A 23,681-nucleotide genomic window follows, 5' to 3' on the forward strand; every position below is an offset into this window, starting at 1 on the left:
TGTAATTAATGGTTGTCACTTCGATTCCGTAAACGTCCCTCCTCCTCAGTTCCTCCTCCTCAGTCTCCTCAGGTGTGCCCCAGGGGTCTGTCCTTGGACCCCTTCTTTTTCTCATTTTTAATTATGATATAGTTGTTTACCTTACCTGCCAAGTTCGGCTATATGCTGACTACTGCGTGCTTTACCATGTTGTAGAAAATTCTTCTGACGCATTAAACCTTGAGCGAGACTTAAATTATATTCTGTACTGGTGCTCAAAATGGCAAATGTCTTTGAACATTTCAGAATGCAAACTTGGCTTGTTCACTCATAAGTGTTCCCCTCCACAGATCTGTTACTCATTAAATATAGCTCCGCTTTAAGAAGTTTCTGAATATAAGTATCTCGGCGTAATTTCACATCTAACCTTACGTGGACGAGAAACGTTGAGCCTATTACATCGAAAGCATGCAGAATGTTAAATTTTTTAAAGCGTCTTTTTAACAAGGCGCAGTGAAATGTCAAGCAGCTCCTTTATATTTCACTTACATAAAGCCAATTTTTTAATATGGATGCCCTGTACGGGATTCCCAGTTTATTTACTTATCTGACATGCTCGAACGCGTCCAAAATAATGCCGCCAGATTTGTGTCTAGCAATTACAACTTTTCGTCTAGTGTCACGTCTATTAAAGACCATCTTGGTTGGGAATTTTAAGCTCACCGCCGTAAACATTTCAGATTGCAGATCATGTATCGCATTTATTTTGGTAAGCTCAGCATCGACAAAGACGGGTATTTGCTTCAACCTTACTTTTTATCTGGACGTCTTGATCATCAGTGGAAGATCCGAGAAATAAAATGCCGGACAGATGTATATAAAAGCTCGTTCTTTCCACTGCCGATCAATGAGTGGAACAGACTTCCAGCTGGCATCACTGAGTGCGGCAGGGAAAATTTATCTCGGGCTTTTTTAACAGATGGTTGACGTGGCAGGCAGTTCTCTTGCGCGTGTTTTTTTCATCACTTTGTTGTTGAGTGTTTTCATCACTTTATTCATCGTGCAGTTGCCCCCTTTCAATGCATGTTTTTCACTCTCCATTATCATTTGTGTAGTGTTATTTTCTTCGCTTTTTTGTATTTTTATTGTACTGCTGGCCTTTCTAGCAATGTTATTTGTCATCTCCTCCCCCTCCCCCCCCCCCCCCCCCCCCCCCTGCAATAATGGCTTCGGACTTACAAAACTCTGTAATAAATAAATAAATAAGTAATCGGCAGCCAAGCAGGCGCACCTTTGGGCCTGCATTTACCTGCCGAGCTCTGCCCTTTAGTTTGCGACGGTGGGCCGTCGCCAGTTTCAGTTAGGGTCGGACGCTCAACTGTCTTTAAGACGCCAAAACACACGACTGTCACTTTACATCTGTCTGCCGCTAAGGCCAAGGATCTCCGGTTGAATAATGGGTTAAACCACCAATTTAGCCCTAGATATTTTCGCTTGCGGTGTACATTGGCTGTACTTAGCAAGAAGATTTGTGTAATGCATTTTCTTGCACATAATGCATGTGGTACTATAGGAAACGTTTTGGAAACTACCATACAATGGGGAAATTGTATTGCTGGTTGGTGTGAAGAACTGGTAACATCGATAAAAAGTTTTTTGGCTCTTTAAGATGAAAATGAGCGCGTTGCATCCAGTTAAGTATGTTATATCATGCTCTTCACTTTACCTTGCCGGCTCGTCAAGAAGGAGATACAGACAGTCCAGGACATGGCTACCAGAATATTTTTTTGCAGATTAGTCGGAAACTGTTATACGGCCCCATGGACAATTCTGCTTCTGAGTTTATTAGAGCACTATTTTTGTAAGTCTAGTGGGCTTTAGTGAGAGTGATGTTTAGCGAGCTACGGATGAAGCATTTGCCCTTTTACCGGCGAGAATCACTGTCCAGAACCATGGTATAGCAGTCTGAACATCATAGTCTTCAAGATGTTTCGGCGGCAAACCTCGGATCTTTGAATGTTAACTGAGTAGGTCTTATTTCTGCGCTGAAATCAATAATTTGGCAGGCATAGTGAGTGATATATGGTTGCTTTCAACCCTGGAAAATCAGCATCATTCACAAGTACATAGGTTGATAATTGATTAGTAAATTTATGTGCCAATTCCAAGGGCTTCATTAAGGAGGCATTGATTGCAACAAATGTAAATAGAAATTAAAAAATATATATAATAATCATCTTTCACCTTTTAAAATGTTCAGCGGGCAAATAGAACGAAGACAATTCCCCTTCCCATTTTTAGAGTACAGAAGTGAGAGTCCGGTAGGCGGCTGCAACCGCAAGATCTCAGTAGAGACTACTTCGTGCGAAGAAAGGTTTGGCGCCGGCGGAGAGCTGTGCAACCGGAGAGTGGTTGCCATAGGAATGATGCGATGGTTGACTAAGGTGGGGCTGGATGTGCCTGCTATCAACGTATACATATCGTAGTACAATGAAAAGTATAATTTGACCACCAACCAGACTAATTCCTTCAAACCAATTGATCAGTTGAAATATGTGTCATAACGTAATCGTCAAAACCAGGTGGTCCTTGGAAATTGCGCAATACGATAATTTGCGAGAATATCACCAATTACAAGGCTGTTGTATTGTCGTGCGGGTTAAAATTAAACTTTCTCCTAAGTGTGTGCGTCTAAGTGAGTAAAACGAGGCTATAAGATGTTTCGCTATTATTGTAGTAACGTGAGGAACTTAGTTTGTAATATTTTTCAGGATACATGCGAAGAGAGTAAGAATGATGGTAACGCGAATCAGCCACATCATACGTTGCAGCACGTAATGAAGTGGTCTTGCCACAGGTATATAGCGCTCTAAAAGGTCAGTTGTAAAACGGCGTTCACAAGGATTCACATTTTGAGCTCACATGCAACTTATCAGCTGTTTTCTCGGCATTGTTGGCCATTTTTAACTTATTGAAGGACGTCTTCAGCATAATAACCCATCGTTTCTATAATACGTCATTAATATATTATATATGTTGCATTATAAGGCCTTATTAGATAATACTGGATTCTTGTAGCATATACAGTAGAGCGTTTATTTACCTTGTTTATTTATTTGGATACTACCGGGCCGTTGAGGCGCTACAGATAGGAATGGTATTTATTTATACAAAATTAAAAATAACGAGTTTTCAACATCGTGAAGAAGAAGCGCAGATTTAAATGCTTCAGATGCAGGAATGGAGACGGTGCAAGCGGGCAGGTGGTTCCAGTCTGAGGTGGTCTTGGGGAGGAATGAGTCTGGGTTTTCCTGCAATTTGGAACATTAACTTTGATGTGATGATCATTGCGGGATACTACACGTAATTTGGAGCAGTGAAAAGGTATTTATGTAATATACTTTGTGGAATATAATAAGTTTAGGAAAATAACGCCGTGCGGAAGGTCTAAGAGATCTCGGATTTTTTTCATTAGTGTGACACTAGATAAACGATAGTGGTTATCCAAAATAAAACGAGCTGAGCGATCCTGGACAGATTCTAAGGGATTAATAATAGGCTTGATGTTAGGATCTCATACGGAATAGGCGTATTCCATCTTACTTAGAGCGGCCGCTGTGTACAGAAGTATGTCTTTAAAGCAAACGGAGCAAGTGAATTCTTACAGCGAAGGACTCCAAGTATGCGATAGGCATTGTTACATGTTCGATATGAGTTTTCCACGAGATGTCACTGCTGCTGTCTACGCCAATATACTGATATACTGAACAAAGCCTAAAGCGGGGGCATAAGAACGTGTGGATGTGGATTAGCCTTGTTAACAAGCCGCACGTGTTACTCTTATTGCTCTACATTTGCGTATAGTTTCACACCAAGGGGAAACGTTATTAATATAGTGGTAGAGAGCAATAGAATGAGGTGGGTTGTAAAGTTTTTTTTTATATAATACAGTCATCAGCGAACAGCCGAAGTAGTACGAAGTAAAAACAAAGGCGCACTATTAGCAAAGAAGAGCCTGAAATTTCATTGCGTTTAGCCGTCTAGATTGTCTGAGACACACCGGGCATCATGAATAGCCATTTCGGCCATTTTTTTACTGCTCTATTAAGTCGTTCCATAAAACAAAACGATGTTGTATCTGATTCCATTTTTCATCAGTAATGCCCTGTTGTAACTATTCCGGGCTCAGCTCGACGGCTTCTTTCTCTTTAACCGCTTCAGAAGACCTGCTGAGTTGCCAGTTTGACCAAAGGGATCTGTGCTACTGGACATCCGAGGGTGGCCTATCCGGAAGGTGGATGATGGGACCACCAGCGCGTCCAACTATGGGACCTCTGCTACCACCTGATAATGCTAAAGGTTCGAACCATCAACGCGTTCTTTTTGTTTCAGAAGTCTCGGAAAGATATGTTTACAGGAAGCAGCACCTGCACCTTAGTTGTACGCGCTGCTTTCCGATTAAGACATGTTAGTGCACCTTTTCCAATAATTTGACTTGGCTGTTTAGAACTGAGAGACTAGCACGGAACATGGCAGCGTGAAACGTCTTTAATTGGCTTGACATTTAAGGAATGGAAAAGCGCAGTATCTGTCTAAATTCTATGTTGACACGCCCTTTCAGGGGTGTACATCACACAACCCACAGGTGACTGCATCGGCTGTCCAAAAATAAAATTGGGCATATAGGTCGCGGATTTGTGCAACGGGTATTTAGTTTTCGTTTATATATGGATTCGGTGATATCGTATAAGCGAAGCTCTAAATAATCGAGAGTTTGACAATAAGTTGCACCCTGCGGGATGCGCGCAGAAAATAGACATCAGGTTGTGCGTTGAAAATGGCTGCAAACTAAACCTGATGAAAACTTCACTGGGTTGTAGAGTTTCGGTGCGAGCGTTGAGAAAACCATCGGATATTTTTAAGAACAAACTGAATTGAGACTTTGAGTCTCATGTCAGCCTATGCTCATGACTAAAAAGGACTCATAAATTTATCTAAGTTTCCAAGTAACCGACGCTATATAAGCTAGAAAAAATGTAGAACGCGCGCTCTTTGCCAATTCTTCAAAATACTTGAAGTATTAAAAAGAGACCACTAATGCACGCTCCAGTCCACTTAGGTGCCACTTATATTCAACATATATATTTAGCTCCTTGTGTGATAGGTGGCCTGTTGGGCGATTACGATTCCAACATTCATGAAGAAAAAGCCATGAACTAGCCGCTAATACTGGAATTTAAAACATAGGGATGAATAAAAATTTACAAAGCTCACTAGAATAGGATAATTGTGTAACACATGCAACGGAAAAAGAGTCGCCACTGCTACAAATTTCATACATTTTGTAATGCTCGTTCTTTTGCTTGAAACAACTGTTAAGAATAATATTTTGGCAACGTTCCACGGCTTTCTTTCTGCGCAGGTGGCATGATCCACGCCAATGGTTCTGCACTTGAAAAGAGCGGAGGCTTTCTGAAGTTGGTCTCGGCCACGGTGCGCCAGCAGGAAAGCGTTTGCTTTTCCTTCTGGTACCACATGTTTGGCGGCCGAGGAGTGCAACTTAGTGTGAACGCTAAAACAATGACTAGTGTGCAGAACAGACACTGGCGCTCTCGCCTGCTGTTGGAGAGCCAGGGCCGCACAACCACAGACAGGTGGTACAATGTACGCCGCACACTGCACCTCTATGGTGAGGAGAATAAGGTGAGCCAGTTCTCGTTTATATACTGAATTGATTACCGATATTTACCATCATAGCCTCTCGCAAGGATTATTTAATTATCCTCCATTGATGCCTGAGAGCAAGCAATTAGTATAACCAGTGGCGCAATTAGAGTCTGATGGTCACGAGCCCTGCTGCAGTCAACTATAAATTAGGTTGGATCAAAAATCACTCAGCATTGTTGTTTTCTCAGTTAAAATATAAGGACAAACTATGCAGATGGAGGTCCTGTACTCAGAGACCCTACTGGCACCCGCTGTTAGAGACAACTGCTTGCCCGTTATTTCTGTTGTACATATAGTGGCATATCCAACTTAGTTCCAATGCTTTGTGGTGTGTAAATATTTTACGAATTATTTCACGTTCATAAATCCCATTCTCAGAGCCACGTGCTTCGTTACGTGACTTTTACGGATTGCTTTCGAAATTATCGTGGTATGCGGTTGTATGTTTGTCTCCGGTTTCGTATTGCTTCTTCCAGGTCTTATAAGAAGTTCCCGTATGAAATTGTTTAGCAAGACATAAAATTATTAAATAAGTAATTATATCGTAATGCCTATCATATAGTTCCACTCACAGCTGGAGACAACAGAGCGATTGCCTACCGTGTACCTAATTCGCAAGCAATATTTCGGCGCTGCAAACGAAATGTTTTTAAGACGGCATTTAGGTATGGCAGCGGGTTATTGATAGTAAATGGCATGAACTGCGGCGGAACGAAATCACGCCTATTGCAAGCCTATAATTTTATTCCGCAAGGCATGAATAAAGCAATGCTCTATGTGTTTAGTTGAATTCGCACGCCACATTCCCATTGGCAATACCCATCACGAGGAAAACGAAGCGAGCAAGAACATATACAAGTCAAAACGCTACACACACACACACACACACACACACACACACACACACACACACACACACACACACACACACACACACACACACACACACACACACACACACACACACACACACACACACATACACACACACACACACACACACACACACACACACACACACACACACACACACACACACACACACACACACACACACACACACACACACACACACACACACACACACACACACACACACACACACACACACACACACACACACACACACACACACACACACACACACACACACACACACACACGCACACGCACACACATTATATATATATATATATATATAATAGACATGGATTTGTGTTTGTGTGTGTGTGTGTGTGTGTGTGTGTAGCGTTTTGACTTGTATATGTTCTTGCTCGCTTCGTTTTCCTCGTGATGGGTATTGCCAATGGGAATGTGGCGTGCGAATTCAACTAAACACATAGAGCATTGCTTTATTCATGCCTTGCGGAATAAAATTATAGGCTTGCAATAGGCGTGATTTCGTTCCGCCGCAGTTCATGCCATTTACTATCAATAACCCGAAACTGTTGGAATAAAGTAGATAATCGGGAAAGTTGTGTGACATCCTGTTTGAATATATATATATATATATATATATGTAGTGATGCATACCATTTATAGCTTTATTGGTAATGCTGCTGGCACGCGGCCTTATTAGTGGGATTGTAGCGCAGAGATGAATTATGTACCTATTGTTCGTTCATGCCCGTCGCGAGATTCGGCTTAACTATCTTCTACGTCGCGCAAGGCGCAAGATTCCAGCCATTCACGCGTGCTTCCGCAATGTTCCAGGTTATATTAATCACCGTTAGCGGCTTCATCTAGATGTTTCTTCGCCGCCTCTAAATTAAGCGCTGACGCGTGAGACGGGCATTTTCTTAGTTCGACGACCGACGAACACGTGTGTTATCGCCGCCGATTCTCTTAGTTATTTGGCCGGCGCAAATCAGCCCAACAAAGAATTTCATTCAAGTGAAACGCCAGCGCCTTGATTTGTGGCTACCGGCCTTGTCACCACTACGTGACAATATATGGTTGGTTTTGTTTGTGGGGTTTAACGTCCCAAAGGGACTCAGGCTATGATAGACGTCGTAGCGGAGGACTCCGGAAATTTCGACTCCTTGGGTTTTTTAACGTGCACTGACATCGCACACTACACGGGTGCCTTGCTTTTCGCCTCCACCGAAAAGCGGCCGCCGAGGCCGGAATTCGATCCCGCGTACTTGGGAACAGAAGTCGAGCGCCGTAACCACTGCGCCACCTCGCCGGGGCACGTGACAATATATATATACCGGGTGTCCCAGCTAACTTGAAACAAGGGGTACAAAATAATATATTTGAGGTAGGTCAGTGAAACCAATTGCATAAAACTGCCAGCCTCCTTGCGCACTACAATCAACTTTTTGTTTTGCAATTACTTAATTAGCTAATTATGTTAATTTCTCTAATTTATTAAATATCGACTTTAGACCAAAAATGTGAATTGGAAAGTTGTAGAGCACCTTCAGAAACCCACATTTCATTAATTGCGATAAAAAAAGTCTCATATGTATCTTTTTTTTTTCCGGGCTCAGAAGAAAGCCCGCGAAATACAAATAATAACACGTGACTAGTGCATTTGTGCGCCGCGATTGTGGTGCTCTCAGTCGTGGTTTGAGCGAACGAAGTTAGCTGCGGCCGTATCTTCTTGTCCCCGTTAAAGCGGCAGGCAGATATGCCTGCGATGGCTTCTTCGCCCGCGTCAGACAGCCGGCCCACGTGACGGTGCAGCATAGAGAAATCTCTTTCTCTATGGGTGCAGTAGCAGCGAGAGCGGCGAGCCGTCACCACCTAGATTCTAACAAAGCTTGCTTCTCTCCCATCAGCGAACGTCACGACTAACGGATGAGCGATAAGGTATCAGCCACTGAATCTGCGCATACAGGCTTGTGTAAAGGGGCGAGATGACATCATGTGACTCGACTAAAATTAGCGCTGCACCTTCATTTGCCGGTTCTTTATCGCCATCCGCTTGTCGTGATGTAGGCTGCTGCAGTGCGCAGGCCTGGCCAAAATCGCGGTGGCGACGGGCGAGCTCGAGCTCGCTCAAACCATCGCCAACATTTCTGCCTGCCGCTGCAACGGGACCATTGGGTCACGGCCGCAGCTGATTTCGTTCGCTCAAACTACGACTGAGAGCACCACAATCGCGGCGCACAAATGCGCTAGTCACGTGGTATTATTTGTATTTCGCGGGCTTTCTTCTGAGCCCCCAAAAAAAAGATACACGTGAGACTTTCTTTATCGCAAATAATGGAATGGGGGTTTCTGAAGGTGCTTTACAACTTTCCAATTCACATTTTTGGTCTAAAGTCGATATTTAATAAATTAGACAAATTAACATAATTAGCTAATTAAGTAATTGCAAAACAAAAATTGCCTGTAGTGCACAAACAGGCTGGCAGTTGTATGCAATTGGTTTCACTGACCTACCTCAAATATATTATCTTCTAACCCTTGGTTCAAGTTAGCTGGGACACCCGGTATATATATATATATATATATATATATATATATATATAGAGAGAGAGAGAGAGAGAGGACTTGATTTGAAGCGTTAGTACGATGGACAGGTCTGATGAGAATTTCTACTCAAACCAACTTATTCGGCTTCTACATTCTTGTATTGTATATTTATTGCGCGCGCAGTGGAACGCATCGCAGTATTGCTGGAAATCAGTCCACGGTTAAAAATATCAAATTATCGAAATTATCCAATGCCCTTAGCTGCAGCGTACCTCCTCGCCTGTGTTGCTTTGGGGCAATCAAGCCCCAAAATTGAATCAAATATTCATTTCGGGGTATGACAAAAATGATCATCAATTAAAAGGTACCTTTCGTTAACTCTGCTTATAACTTTTATATGCCAACTTCTCTACGCATAAAGAAGCAGTCGGCCTGCAACGAAGATGCGAGTATGACTCTTTTGCGACGCATATTGAATTAATGTCGCAAATAGGAAAGGTTTCTCTTTGAATGCGTGATCAAAGTGTTATCGTAGGCCTGTTTGGTAAGAAGTCAAATAGCACGTAGTGGAAACAGCATTTGATAGGAGTGATGTGTTTTCTTAGATATGCATGTTTTTAACAAAAACAATGAGGGATTTTAATTATGAAGCTCTGCTTATTTCATTTACAGATCGAATTTACCTTTAAAAGCACGGATAAGAAGCTTGAAGGGGCGGTAGTAGCTCTGGGACCAATACAATTAACGCCTGGTGAATGCGAAGTGCTGACGGATGCGAAAGGTAAACTTAAGTAATATTTTTCTGCTGATGGCTTTGAAATTTTCTATTATTGTCACTGGAGTAGGCGAAATTGGCTGTGTATATGGTAAGAATAAAAAGCTGTTGACCGCGTGAAGTTGGTTAATTTAACATTGTAGGCTGAAGTCAAAATGTTTGCGGGCTTGTTGGCTTGAATGGGAAACAGGCGTCTCCGTAAGAGACTGCAACAGTGGCGAGCACTATAGCACATATTAATCAAGGGCACACTTCTGGTCCTGGGGCTTGCATAGTGTCGTCGTCCGCTCAGCGCATAATGCGCGCTCACGCCTTGTCCGTGGTGCAAATGAGTGTGCCACGTCGACCATTGCATGAGAAGGCGAACCTGCTTAGAAATGATGCATGCGCATAGTATTTGGGAGCCAAATGAAAATAAAATATTATTTTACATCTAAAACGAATGTTACAATGATTATGAATGGTAAAGAAAATTAAAACGTATGAAATAGGGAGACAAGATTTGCGAGGCAAGGCTGGAAAAATAAGGAGTTGGCTATTGCAACAGTATGCCGAGCAAATCCTCAATCCATATCACAGAAGTCACAAGACGCCACATTTTACCAAAATCTTGAAACCGATGTTTCATTTGCATCTTCTCACACGTACCTTTGCCCCATTAGCATGTTGCTATTGGCCGGTGTCCGCTTTTAAAAATCAGTTTGGTAAAGCGAAAGCCATCCCTTTCCGGAATGCCACATTTGAAAAGTGAGTTATTATTAGACCTGAAGGGCGGTACTACTCAAACATGCTGATTTGATCTATCTGAACCAGGGCTAGATTGGTCTAACTTCAGCACGACTGCGAATATAACCTGGTACAAAGTTGATGCTTATAAATAGATTATATTCAGATGTTGGTATGACCCACCTCGGTGGTACAGTGGTAAGACGCCCGACCACGGTGTCGGAGTAATCGGGTTCGATCCCCTCCGCCGGCTGCTGCGTTTCGATGGAGGCGAAACGAAGTGGCTTTCGTGTGCTGTGCGATGTCAGTGCACGTTAAAGATCCCCAGGTGGTCGAAATTATCCCGGAGCCCTCCACTACGGAACCCCTTGTTCTCTGCTTTCACTCCCAACTTCCTTCCTTTCATTACGGCGTGGTTCAAGTGTCCACAGAACAAGTTTGAAAGATACTGCGCCATTCCTTTCCAGTGAACCAACAATAACAATTATTATTATTATGTTGGTATACAGATGTGGACATTTCTGAAACAACAAAAGAATCGACAGCAAAATAAAGTTAGCCAAATATTTTGCCGCACAGCCTTGTCCATCACCCTTTGTTCCTTCTGGTGATCTGAGGCCCTAGACACCAGCCAGGGCTCAGTCAAGTCCCTAGCCTGAAAGGCATGGTGGTAATAGTAAAGTGCTGTTTATTGCGAATGCGAATAAAAATATTGGGCAGGGGAGGTGGAGACTTAATAAAATATTGGGCAGGGGAGGTGGAGACTTAAGCTCCGCCTTTAAATGTATCACGCGACAGTATTATTGACTCCATTTGATAATTCTCTACTGTTACAAGCAGTTAACATCTTGATTTGGGATTCTATTATCTCGGATGTGATTATTAACATAGACTCCTAAGCTGCCAAATTATGTCAAAGACTTCCCGAAATAGTCCATATGTCCTTGCTTCAACGAAGCCAAACGAACATGCACCGAATTTAAAAATTCGAGGACACTGGCGACTAAAGGAATGAAAGGCGAAAGCCCGAGTGCTGCATTCTGCTACGCGATTTTACCGAGCGCGCGGCAATAATTAGCATTTAATTAGTAAATATGCAACTGACACTGATTAGTATTTAATAATTAATCGGTATAAATTAGTAATTATGCAATTAGGCATTGATTTTTCAGCCATTATTTAGTAAGTGGTTATTGATAGCCATATGTCAGCTTAAGGAGACAGTAATTATCATTAATAAATACTTAGAAACTTTAAAAATTAGTAAATAATAATTATTTACCAGTCATTATTAGGTATAAATTATTTATAATTGATTGTGAGACTACCAATAATTATTATTAATACTTGATTCATCATCAATCAGTATTGCTTAATTAGCCATTATTTCATTACTATGTTTATTTATGATTTATGCATTGTAAGGAAATATCAATTATTTAGCAATTATCACAATTTACTCACATAATTAATTAGTCATTATTAGTAATTTAGCATTGATTGGCATAAGACCTATAATAAAGGCTTGAGGGGCTAGTTGGTGCTGCATAATATCCATAAATGTGGCTCTTCGCTTGTGTTTGTGTTTGTTGAGCCACATTTCTGGGTATTATATAGACCTTATAAGGCGTGCACTCGCGCATACTGTAGTCCGGGATGCCCAGCATTAACATTACCCAACTGTGTGTTAATGATTAGTAATTAATAAGTAATTGGCAAGTAATCATTACCAATCAGTGTTCAGTAATTAAGAAATTTATAATGATCTGTTGCACAACTACCACTAATGAGTAAATATTAATCAACTAGTCAATAATTAGTAAAGCATTATTGATTGGCGTATCGTCATATAAGGCACGCGTTCGTGCCTACTGTGGCGGTTCTCTGTGAATGGTCGAGAAATCCATGACGTCATTTCGTCAAGACCAAACAGAGCCGCCGCAAAAGCGTGACACTTTTGCTGACGACACCGATGAGGCTATAAAGGCTTTCGCCTTAAAATGAATTGCCCAGTTTGGCAGGTTCTGTTAGCCAGACCTTATCATATCACCTGATGATGTAACACAACAGACGACCAAGCAGTATCCGGCCATATCATCCACCAGCTGCTTCCTGCCAGAGGCACACGCGTGATTTATGTAGCGAAATCTACACTAGGGTATTCAGTCTCGCATTTCGGCTAAGACTGCGGATGCGCAGTAACCATGACATTTAGTTGTTCCCAGCCACAGAAGCAGTGAAGAGAGAACAGGGAGGAGAATGAGAATAAGCCAACCAAATTTAGCAAGACAATTGGGAAGACGGCAAGAAGACGCACCGAATCGCCGATCCCACCATACGGTTTGCAGTCAGTGCATGGGCGACGAGAACTTTCGAGTCAGAGTTTGTGAACAATCGGTTTGGCAGCTGTCGCTACACATGTGCAGGCTTGACCAAGTTGAGCCGCCATCAATTTTTTGTTTCGTTCACAACGCCGATGGCAGATTTTCTGGTGAAGGGGGTTTACCTTTGCTGGGTTAAAAGCTAATTGATGGTAATACATGCCAAATACGGCATTTGTATTGGTTTGTTGCCTTATATATTTTATGAGGCTTAACTCCTCGAAATGACTCCATCCGGCTATTAGTGACAGCGCAGTGCAGGACTAGAAAAATTGCGGCCACCTGGGTTTCTTTTTTACAGGGAGTCACCTCGCGTAATACATGTGTGCCTCTAGTTTTACGGGCACCAATTACTTAGCCACTGCAGCAGGTAGATATTACATCAGTTCAGTTCAGTCGCTCAGTCGTGTCCGACTCTTCGTGACCCTATAGACCATATCACGCCACGCTTTCCGGTCTCTCAGTATCTTCCTAACATAACATAACATCATCTGCGGCTCCTCGAGGACGCCATCCAACCATCGCGTTCGCTGCCCACCCTTTCTCCGGTGACCCTCAACATTTCCCAACATCAAATCTTTCTCCAGCGACTCCTCTCTTCTCATCAGATGACCAAAGTAGCTGAGCTTTAACTTTAGCATTTTACCCTCCAATGAACACTCAAGGTTTATGTTCGACAATATCGCCTGATTTGATCTTCTGGCATTCCAAGGAACTCTCAAGAGTCTCCGCCAGCACCACAATTCAAACGCGTCAATTCTTCGGCGGTCAGCCTTCTTCACAGTCCAACTCTCGCATTCATACATCACAACTGGAAATACCATAGCACGAGTTATACGGATCTTGGTTGGCAGTGTAATGTCTTGCTCTTTACTAGGCGGTCAAGGCTAGCCATGGCTCTCTTTCCCAGAGGCAGGCGTCTCTTAATTTCATGGCTGCAGTCTCCTTCCGAGGTAATCTTGGAGCCCAAGAAGAGAAAATCTGTCACAGCTTCCACTTCTTGTCCATTGATGCTCCAGGACTTGATAGGGCAAGAAGCCATGATCTTTGTCTTTTTAAATGTTCAGTTTAAGCCCACACTTCTCACTCTATTCTTGTACGTGCATCAGAAGTCTCTTGAGTTCCACTTCACTTTCTGCCATTAAAGTGGTATCATCCGCATATCTAAGGTTGTTGATACGTTTTCCAGCAATCTTCACTCCAGCTGAAGACTCGTCCAGACCGGCCTTCCTCATAATGCACTCTGCATATAAGTTGAATAGGCAGGGCGACAGTATGCAGCCTTGCCTCACTCCTTTCTCAATCGGAAACCAATCACTAAGACCATGCCCAGTTCTGACTGTGGCCTCTTGGCCTTCATACTGGTTCCTGAGGAGACAGATGAGGTGAATTGGAACTCCCATCTCTTGGAGCGCTTGCCACAATCTGCTGTGATCTACGCAGCCAAACGCTTTCGCATAATTAATAAAGCAGAAGTAGATTAGTTTCTGGAACTCACTGCTTTTTCCATGATCCAGCGAAGGTTGGTAATCTGGTCTCTAGTTCCTCTGCCCTAGCAAAACGCAGATATTACATATTCTCTATCAAAAAATAGGAAACACGATTGAAGCGCAACATTGCCGATGTCCTTGAGATGGTCATCAGTTCAACCACCCTCTGGGTTCGCCAACTATTACAACTGCTTCTGCCACCATTACACCGACGTGATGCCAAGATAATTTTGTGCAGCGTCCGCTGGAAAATAAAGTAAGATGTGCTGATAGTCGGGACCTAAGAGAAGACTCCTCCTGGGGAGTGGGATGCCGCAGACATCAAAGGAGCGAGGCAAATGTGCCAGTGTGACGCTCTGAGAGAGAGGCTCTTTACTGGCGTTAGAAGACCTTCTTTGCGTACCCGCCTATAACCGCGGCAGGCCACTGATCTGATCTACATATGATTAGCATGTGGCACCAATGTAACAACACCCTGTAGCCCCACTAACAAATTCAGGGGGCAAGGTAAGCTGAAATACTTTCGGGTTTATTTTTACGACAATCGTATAATTTCAGTGATCATTCCCAGGTTACTGCGACTTTGAATACGACGAGTGCGGCTGGGACGGTGTTGACGGCTGGGTCCCCCGAATCAAACAATATTCCTCTCACGACCCGAATCAACATGTTCGAGCCGGACCTGTCAATTCAGGTGAGAAAACTTACTCCATACTTTCTTTTCTTTCATTTTGTCGTGAAAAGGGAAAAAAAAGGTCGTGCCACCACCGAGAGAACAGAGGTAAAAAGAGAAATGTTAGCTCATTGCAGGACCGGATCTTGAGACTTGCAGTAATTGATGAGGCAGAGAGAAGAATAATAAAAAAAAAACAGAGCATGGGGACCCTTGTTGGAGTCAAGGGTGCTATATTCTAACTGGCCAACAAGGCCGACAAAGGAAAAAATTTAAGACTCTAAGTCGTCTCAATGTATTGCTCGATTACCTTTTTTATTTCGACGAATAGCGTCGTCCCTAGCGTACTTACCTGGTGGGTATGCCGTTGCAGCCAGTTTGTTCTAAAAACATTTTCGTTGCTCATGGCTATCTCGGACTTAGTGATGAAAATTGGTACACTTTTTAGTTTAGGAGGACAGTCAACTTTGAATGTTCTAACGGAGAAAGCAATTTCCTCGAAAATTGCAAGTTAACGAACAAATTATTACAGCCGATTTCAATAGTAAACCAACCGCGAAGTCGGTGCGTAGCACTCTACTCTACACAATTTTATAAGCATTGTTTACTTTATGGCTAGGTTTGTGTGTTATTCATGATTTTCATGCAAATGATGTGACTCTCTGTATGTGGCTCATCATTATCGATTTTCGTTTCTTACATTTTTATGCACATGAATGAAGACAGGTTTATGATCTGTGCAGTAGTAAGCTAAGTTCAACATTAAACACATGCTGTTTGTCACGCACGCCAAGTTTTTCATATGCCACTGTCTATACCATACTGAACAGCATACCCAGAAGGGTTGCCAAAAAAGTCCCGCTGAAATGTAAGAGCCTCCGCTTGATTGTTGGCGCGCCGCCCAGCCGGACTGGATGGCGGACCGGATGGCTGCTGCCTTTTTGGCAGCAGTCATCGCTTCAAATCGGGCAGCCCATTGTTCTGGAGGTTCGACCTCATGTTTGTTTCTCTTCGTTTCGCCTTCCGTTTCACGACGAACTTTCTTGTCTTGAGCCGTTTCCCGAGCACGCTTGCAAGTTTCAACATCCTTTGTGTTTCTATTTGCTTCTGCCATTTAGTCTCAACATTAGAATCTTACACAATTTCGCGCTTTCTTCGCAACCGTTGTTGTTTTAAGGTGAGCTTGTGCCGCAGTACTAGATGGACCGGCTTCATTCATAGCGACGCCGATCAAAAATGGCAATGCCGCAATGGCTGAGCTCAGTTATGCCAGGATATATGTAGCGAGAGGTACATTTCCCTGGCTGAACTTGTTGTGGTCTTGTATGTATGTATGTATGTATGTATGTATGTATGTATGTATGTATGTATGTATGTATGTATGTATGTATGTATGTATGTATGTATGTATGTATGTATGTATGTATGTATGTATGTATGTATGTATGTATGTATGTATGTATGTATGTATGTATGTATGTATGTATGTATGTATGTATGTATGTATGTATGTATGTAATGTATGTATGTATGTATGTATGTATGTATGTATGTATGTATGTATGTATGTATGTATGTATGTATGTATGTATGTATGTATGTATGTATGTATGTATGTATGTATGTATGTATGTATGTATGTATGTATGTATGTATGTATGTATGTATGTATGTATGTATGTATGTATGTATGTATGTATGTATGTATGTATGTAGGCCCGCTTCGAACGCACGTGTGGCACTGGAACTTTCACTCATCTTGATCATGTGGTTAGTCATGCGACGGCCCTTCAATTCCTATTGTTCGGACGTCTCCACCTCTTCGCTCTGGTCTTCCAGTAGGGCCAGGGCAAGCCGCTGTTTCCGCTCCGAGTTCATCAGCGCTTGTTGACGCGCTCTTCTCTCGTCTCCGCATCTCTCTTAGCCTTGCGCTGCTCATTCTGCCTTGCCTCGACGGCTAACTGCAGGCCACAATCTCGAGGTCCGACGACTCGAGTTTCTCCCGTCTTCTACGCGGTACAGCGTCGGTCCAGCTCTCCTTATTTTCCATGGCAGTTGTTACGCCACTATATCACCCCCCCCCCCCCGCCCCCTGTTTATACGACGCCTCGAACCCTTCGCCTTGCGCACGCGATATTCTTTGGTGGCGCGCATGCGCAGTTGACCGCGAAACTCCTCGGTCGAAGGCGAACGTCGTCTGCTCCGCGGTCGGCGCACCAACTGCGCGGCTCTGACGTCACTAGCCTCTTTGCGCATGCGCAGCACTGGCGAAGCGAGAGTCACAGCGAATCGGCGAGACTGCAGGTAATGTAGCTGTCGCTACAAAATGCGGCAAAGCCAGGCAGGGTTTGCGAACGAAAAGCGGCTACTCACTCCGAGAAACACGCGCTTGTGCAGCATTCCCCAGTGACGGCCGCGACGGCTGCAACTGCAGTACGCGCGACTATCCCATTTGCTGCAGCTTAGCTGCAACTTTGAGACCGCTCGACCTTGTCACTGGCCAAGACGCAGCACGCGGCGCAACGCCCCCTAGGATCGCGGCGTCACCATCGTCTCCTTCTCACCTCAAGTTCACGGAAAGGAAAATAGAGGGAGTGCGGGCGAGAGCATATGTAGGAACGCCACGAGCGAAATCTCTGAATGAGGGCACAAGTGTTACGCATTAAAAATATAAACATTGAATTCAATGGGTAAAAATAAAAGTTTTCGTCGTATTTGCTAAAGCGGAACAATTACCTGGTGAAAGGGGTTCTAATTAGCAGCCTCCGGATAATAAACGCTGCCTTTTTTATCACTTTGCTGGGCATTGATGCATATTAATAGTAGGCCTTAGATTACAAAAGAGATAACAAAGGCCTGCTCGTTCTTTGATGCTAAGGGCAAAAAGTTGTAAATTTGTGCAACCTGTAAAATCGATGCAGCCGGCATTTGCACCACCTGGGTCAAAAAGCGTACGACGCTTACCGCATCTCATATTGCAATATTCCCGCGTGTCGATTACTTAGGGCTTCAAAATGTTTGAATAAAATGTGCAACCGGCGGAAGTGTGATACATAAAGACGTGTCGGGCAACATTGCTTTAGGCAGCGAAGGAAGTATGTGGCAAATGAGCGGAAATTGATTTCATGCCTTCACCTCGACAGAAATCAGGGAAATCGCTTATAATACTATGTTATATACATGCCATAATATGTTTTGACAGTTGCATATTCTAGAAACATTTGTCCTAACTCTATGGGATTGAGTTCCACTTCAGCCCAAAATCGACGCTCCAGGCATGCCAAACACCATGTCGTCACTTGAAACAGGGGAGGAATTGTGCCCAATCTTGCACTCTTCGTCAGGTTTCAAGTTGCCGGCAGTACTTCGCACTAGTGATAATATCTAATAATTCAAATGGAATAAACACGAGTCTCCTAAGCACGTTGAACTCATCCTTATTTACCGAACAGCTGAGGCATTAAAAAAAAAAAACTAAGTAAACGGCTCCCATTAATTGTTTCAGCGCCTCTCTAAAACGGTTCAATAGGCATCTCTAATAGCTCCTTTTTGTATATTTCACAAAGCATAGTATTCTGGGATTTTCTCGGTTTCACTAACATGTAACTTTGACATTCCATGTGTATAACAAATCTCTCATCCGGATGCCCTTGTTTGCACATATCAATTGCGATATGATACAGTCATGGTTTATATCTGATAAATTTAATAATAATTCATGCGCGTTACCTAAAACAGAACCCAGAGAAGGCACCTCTAGTAAATTCCCTTAAATATAGAAACTACGCGTTTTTTTTTTGAGTCGCAATCAGAGCATGTAAATTGATTGTTTGCTAGGTGTACAAGGTGGATATTTGGATGTGGTAGTTTGAAGATCAACGAATATTTTGGTCTACATCGAGAGCGGCACTGATTTAGGGTGTTTGCTTTCTGCCTCAGCTTTCGTGCTGGCAACAAAGCCATCTTCTTGCGTTGACGCCGACTGCACGTTGACAAGTCCGAAGTGGACGGGCCAAAGCGGACCGCAATGTTTGGAGTTTTGGTATCTGCCAGCTGAAAGCAAAGACGCCCAGCTCAGGGTGAGTGCTGCAATATGAAATAAAATATTTAGTATGCTGAAAACTTGTTCAGAGTAAGCTATTTGTGTATGGTCATTACTTGGGCGGTTGTCACTATTCCCGAGTAAGCTCCATATTCGCATGTTGGTTGGTTGTTTTGTGGGGTTTAACTTCCCAACGCGATTAAGGCTATGAGAGACGAAATTGAGACGCCAGTCTCAATTTCGACCACCTGGGGTTCTTTATATTTGCATGTAACGCGTCACATGCGATAAGAGGGGTAAGTTAAAATAGTACTAGATGCGCAAAAGACGCGGTATTGAGGCGAAATTGGTGGCGACGCGCGGAAAGAATGTTTTCGCATGGTTAGGTGTAAGAGGGAGGTGGCTCTGGTTGAGGTCAGGCGGCTCAGAGCGTAATGCGAGTGGCGCTCACAGGGTATAATCGCTTTTGGGGTGCAATGCTTTGAAAAGGGTCTTTTGGACAAGTTTCTCACCCTCTGCCCCTTTTGATGCATTATTGGTCCTCGAGTTCCCTAAATCCACCTAGTTCTTCTGAGCGCGTCAAGATTCTTTTTCTGAAAAAGTGCCTGTTCATGCAAATGGCGATGGAAGTTTGAAGCATATGATACTTGCAGGAGCAATATAACGTTGGAAATAAGGGGATAGATTTTTGGACACTATATAAGAAACCGGTCAGGATACGCAGGCAACAAGGTACCCACCAAATTCCTAGACCGCAAACCACAAACTGCTGCCGTTTTGTTGAAGAAAAATAAGTCTTAAGGTTATGCGTGACGTGATCAATGCGTTGGTTTTATAAATACGATGCGCTGATAATTCCTCGAAAACTTTCAGAATGTGACTGTTATTTCATCATCCTTTCCTGCTGAAGCTGAAAAGATTTTCTGAGTATTTTCAAAAGAAAACTGCTCTGACAACATCAAAATATGTACTTGCAGACCAGCATTGGCTCAGTGCTAATGAACAGCCTCCTCGACAAAGCTGTTACATCTATAGGAGCTCTGTATATGATATTTATTCTATACACTGTTGGTGGGAGGACACTATTGCTTTCAATAGGACTGAATGGCGGTAAAATGAAGCCTAATAATTATGCACAGAGCATTATCGAACAGTAATGTCAAATTTTCCGCAAAATTTGCTGACTCCGAATAGGAGGAACATTGATTCACTTCGAAAGAAAATAGGTTAAAAATCTTAAAAAAGAGGATGAAGTAAGGGGGAAAGACGCTCTTAGTGCTTTTAAAAAGCACATTTACCGTCATCATGCAAGGCCCTGTTATCCGATTCGGGTGGCATTCATGCGTAAAGGCAATACATGTTTCTTAGTCATACGTACTTCGATCCTAGCTTGTTGATCCCTAGTTTCAAATCAGAAGCGTTTTAGACAAACATGCTCAATAATTAGACAATGTTACCTAAGAGGTATTTTTCCGCATCCAGGTGGATGTGGCGGTGAATGGGAAAAGTGAAAGTCTCTGGAGTATGCCAGTACCTTCGCAAAGGGAATGGACCCTGGCAAGGGTGCAGTTCGTTCAGAAGAAGGACTTTCAGGTGAGGAACACAGTAACAAAAATATAGACTAGTGGTTTTCAGCGAAGTATGGGTCAGAGATCCCTTGCGGACCAGTGGCAACGGTGCAGGACCCCTTATGTTCTGAGGGTGGGGGGGGGGGGGGGGGCGATGTTGTGCGCCGATCTTGAGCGGAGTGCTGCCGCAGTTCAAGGCGCGTCATGGATTTTGCAATTGCGTCTGGGTTATACTGGCCTTTAAGAAGCGTGCACTTGTCAAGTCAGTGCTTCATGACCTGCAAAGGACGTTGGGAAGAGACGAGGCTTTGGCGCCGGTACGTATGCTGCTTGAAGGGATTTGACGCCGCCACGGGCCGCTCACTCGATGGACGGCCGAAGCGCATTACGATCCCTGATACTGAATTTTCAGTTCGGTTCAGTTGTTCAGTCGTGTCCGACTCTTCGTGACCCTATGGACCATGTCACGCCACGCTTTCCGGTCTCTCACTATCTTCTTAACATCACATAACTTCATCTGCAGCGCCTCGAGGATGTCATCTAACCATCGCGTTTGCTGCTTACCCCTTCTCCGGTGACCCTCAACCTTTCCCAATATCAAATATTTCTCCAACGACTCCTCTCTTCTCATCAGTGATACTGAATTTTACTGTTCTTGTATGTAAACCAATGTTTTTTGGCGACATGTTCAAGAAAATTATTGTGTTTAATCTTGAGCGGTAGTGATTCCTAGGCAGTGCATGCCAAAAAAGATTGTAAATCAGCATAGGAGGGGAAAAACACATGCTACATGACAAAACTTACGACTCTATAGAGAAAGCTGTCGTGTAGAGTAACTGCGATGTTCATATTCAGCCAATAACAAACTGGTAGTTCTTGTTTTAAAACAAGCAGAACCCAACTATTTTGAAACGTATTACCTGCTCCATGTCGGATATTTGTTTTAGGTGTGCCAAAATAAGAACTTCCGCGAATAATTGGTATTTTAGGATATACGCTTCATATTGCAACAATACCCATAAATTATATTAAAAACATTTTTTGGTGGCCCCACAGTGTTTAGTTCTGCGATGACCGCCGCTATATCGAGAAAAATTTGTTCTGTTCTACATCGGAAGCATTTCTTTTTTTTTTTTTTTTTCAAGATTTATGGGATGTTGAAATATTGTTTACGGAATAATAACCTAAACGCCTATTATTCGCATATATGCGAGAGTGGGTGCACACCGAATTCTGAAGCGTGCTGAAAACGTTATCTCAGTTTAGAATTCTTCGAAATTGCAATTAATAGTAATGTGTAATTACATAATATACTCGCATATATATTATATTACTATATATTACTCGCACCTATTCTGCTTAAGCATATATGTCTTGTCACCCCTATTTGAACGTGTTTGAATGACGGCACCAACAAATCGGTCCCATAAATGATTAGTTTTTGCAATGCATTGAAAACGGATGTAGATGTGAGACTCTATAGACAGCACATGAGCTGAAGGCCGCTTTTTAGTGCTGTTAGGGACAAGGTAAACGGTGAAACCTGGTTGCTCTTTAAGGCGAAAGTCTTTCTAGGCTCTGGGAACGCAATCCCATTCGCGAGAGTTGTGCGCGAGATGTGTGCGGGATTTGTGCGTCATATCTGCGCATCGAATTTGTTCGCTGATGTGTCACTTCTCAATCATCATGATAATGTCATTAGAAAAATAAAAATCCAGTCTCAACCAGAAATCAATCCTCCATCACTCGTATTCCCCGCCTTGCGCTTTAAACAAATGCGCCACGCCCGGGATGGTAAAACGCACATAATAATTGTCCCTGTATAGGGTGAGTATGATAGTAGCCATGCAAATGATGCTGCAATTTGTGATAATGACAATGATAACAGTGGCAATGATAATGACGGTGCATTTAGTTGATAATGAAAATGTCAGCAAACATGATGCACCGTGTGCAGCAGCGCAGCACAGGCTTTCGCATTTCTGCAGTGTAGATTCTAAAGTGCTCTCGAAATTGTTTTTTCAATGGGTTTACATGCACGGATTGCATATTTAAAACATGCTTCATTAGTAGGGCGCAATGTTACACTGTTGTGCTCGCTTTTGATTCCGCTTTCCGTTATGCGTGATTTAGAGGTATTACGTTTTTGTAATGAGTGCCAATAGCTTTATATAGCCTGAATTGCTGCCGTGTTTTCATCGGCACATGCCAAAGTATTAGCTAACCTACCGACGTTCTAGCTCAAAATTGCATTCCAGATTGACAGCCTGCTTCAATAGATTGCTCATTTCGCAAAAAAGTTTAGTTAGTGAGAATTCCTATCCCGTACCACTCAATCGCATACCTTCTTTTTCCTCTCCCCGCGCAGCAAATTTTGTTCCGAGCGAGGCTGCCAGCGCAGAAACTTCAGTCTATTAGACTGGACGACGTGGCTTTGCGACCTGAACCCTGCGTCCACATTGCCGAGTGCAACTTCACTGATGGCCTCTGCGGCTACGTTAACAAGTTTGAGGGCGACTTCCGCTGGTTCGTCGGAAGTGGTCGTCTTGAAAACCCCAACATGCAACCGACCGTCCCAGTTCCCAGTGGTAAAACATTTTTCCCTGTCAAAGCTGCAGCCACTATAGGAAAGGTAGAAGCAGTAAAAATAACCATGGAATAGAAGACTGTGACCATGTATTCTTCATACAAAAAATTCATTCTTCCTCGCAATCCCAAGTTGGGGTGGAACCACAATTTCGTCAGCATTTCCGTTTCATTAATGCTAAGTCTACGGAGTGGTCTGATATTAATTTTGTGAGAAACAAAAATCAGTATACATTTCACACCGCCGCATGACTGTTAAAAGTTAATGCTGTATATCAAGTAGGCAACCTATGTTCCTAAGAATGAAA

The 23,681-nt window shown here is 43.0% G+C and overlaps 1 protein-coding gene across 1 annotated transcript in view; it reads left to right on the plus strand.

Moving 5' to 3' along the window:
* LOC146193372 (MAM and LDL-receptor class A domain-containing protein 1-like) overlaps nt 1–23,681 on the plus strand; it is a 193,511-nt gene that overhangs the window by 37,038 nt on the left and 132,792 nt on the right. The window contains exons 13-19 of the mRNA XM_084600529.1: nt 4,201–4,338; nt 5,402–5,682; nt 9,805–9,913; nt 15,076–15,198; nt 19,117–19,256; nt 20,702–20,812; nt 23,156–23,375. Of these exons, the coding sequence (XP_084456655.1) occupies nt 4,201–4,338; nt 5,402–5,682; nt 9,805–9,913; nt 15,076–15,198; nt 19,117–19,256; nt 20,702–20,812; nt 23,156–23,375 (1,122 nt within the window). The remainder of the gene's footprint in view (nt 1–4,200; nt 4,339–5,401; nt 5,683–9,804; nt 9,914–15,075; nt 15,199–19,116; nt 19,257–20,701; nt 20,813–23,155; nt 23,376–23,681) is intronic.

Source organism: Amblyomma maculatum, chromosome 4, assembly GCF_055883805.1.
Source record: "Amblyomma maculatum isolate TAMU_Amacu chromosome 4, ASM5588380v1, whole genome shotgun sequence".
Lineage (NCBI taxonomy): Eukaryota > Metazoa > Arthropoda > Arachnida > Ixodida > Ixodidae > Amblyomma > Amblyomma maculatum.